At 41.4% G+C, this 1,012-nt stretch overlaps 1 protein-coding gene across 1 annotated transcript in view; it reads right to left on the bottom strand.

The window, feature by feature from the left end:
- Positions 1-1,012, bottom strand: part of NEK10 (NIMA related kinase 10) — a 192,847-nt gene continuing 191,835 nt past the window's right edge. Inside the window, exons 34-35 of the mRNA XM_019630865.1 lie at positions 134-186; positions 1-52 (exon numbers count right to left, since the gene is read on the bottom strand). Of these exons, the coding sequence (XP_019486410.1) occupies positions 151-186 (36 nt within the window). The 3' untranslated portion in view covers positions 1-52; positions 134-150. The remainder of the gene's footprint in view (positions 53-133; positions 187-1,012) is intronic.

Consider the following 1,012-nt stretch of genomic DNA (forward strand, 5'->3'; position numbering starts at 1 on the left):
TCGAAGTAAAATTGTAATAACCACTTTCCTCTAGGACTTCTTCAATCACAGTCTAAAGTGGAAAAAAAAAGCCAGGTTAGTATTGAATTGAAAGCAATAAGAGAAAATCATCCAGAGGAACTGCAAAACTCACCTGCATCTGCTCATATGTTATTCCCTCCTCCAAATCAAAACTGCTGGGGAGGCCTGCAATAAATTATGGGAAAGTCTGACATTTGGTTCATATTTCCTTAGACTTTACTGGCAATTATGACTCAAGTGCAGTGAAAACAGGTCAATTTCTTAATGATAAAGATGAGTATCACAAGCACATCCCAAATTACCTTGGCTTTCAATATTCAAACACTTTGTTTCTCTTCCTTTAATAACTGGCTGCTTTTGGGGTGGCGATCACAAAATAATACACAAAGATTTAGGGCATTGCTTATGGTATAAATTATCCCATTAAGTTGGGGGTGTGTGTGTGCGCGCATGTGCATGTGTGTGTGTGTGTGTGTTAGGCGAGAAGTGATTCCAAACAGAAACTACCTGATGGATGAGTTTTCTGATTAAGAAACTTCTCCACAAGGCAAAGAGTAGATATGTGCTAAGAAGAAAATAAATTTTTAGAGGGAGGCAGAAATAGACAGTGAAAGACAACAAAGATATGACCCTCTTCTATGGCTGCCTAGAGGGGAATAAAATACATACATTTAATGCCAGAAGATAATACTTCATTGAGGTTTGGTCTGAGTGTGATATACCAGCACCGTAACTCACCCCAACACCACCCAAAGCAACAGTAACCAGCTTCCACTCAAATCAAACAACATGACTTATGGGGAGGCCCAGGAGTCCCCCCCACTGCTTTGGGAAGAGAAGAGAGAATGGGTTGAAGGTTGAGGGGAGGCATGAGGATGTGAATCCTGGCAATCTGCATTTCAAGCCCAACTTAAAGGTGTCCCCAGAGGTGCCTGCAGGCTTTGCAGCCTATTTTTATTTTTGTCCAGCCTGCTGTGACAAGGACACACCT

Source organism: Hipposideros armiger, unplaced genomic scaffold, assembly GCF_001890085.2.
Source record: "Hipposideros armiger isolate ML-2016 unplaced genomic scaffold, ASM189008v1 scaffold_958, whole genome shotgun sequence".
Taxonomy (NCBI): domain Eukaryota; kingdom Metazoa; phylum Chordata; class Mammalia; order Chiroptera; family Hipposideridae; genus Hipposideros; species Hipposideros armiger.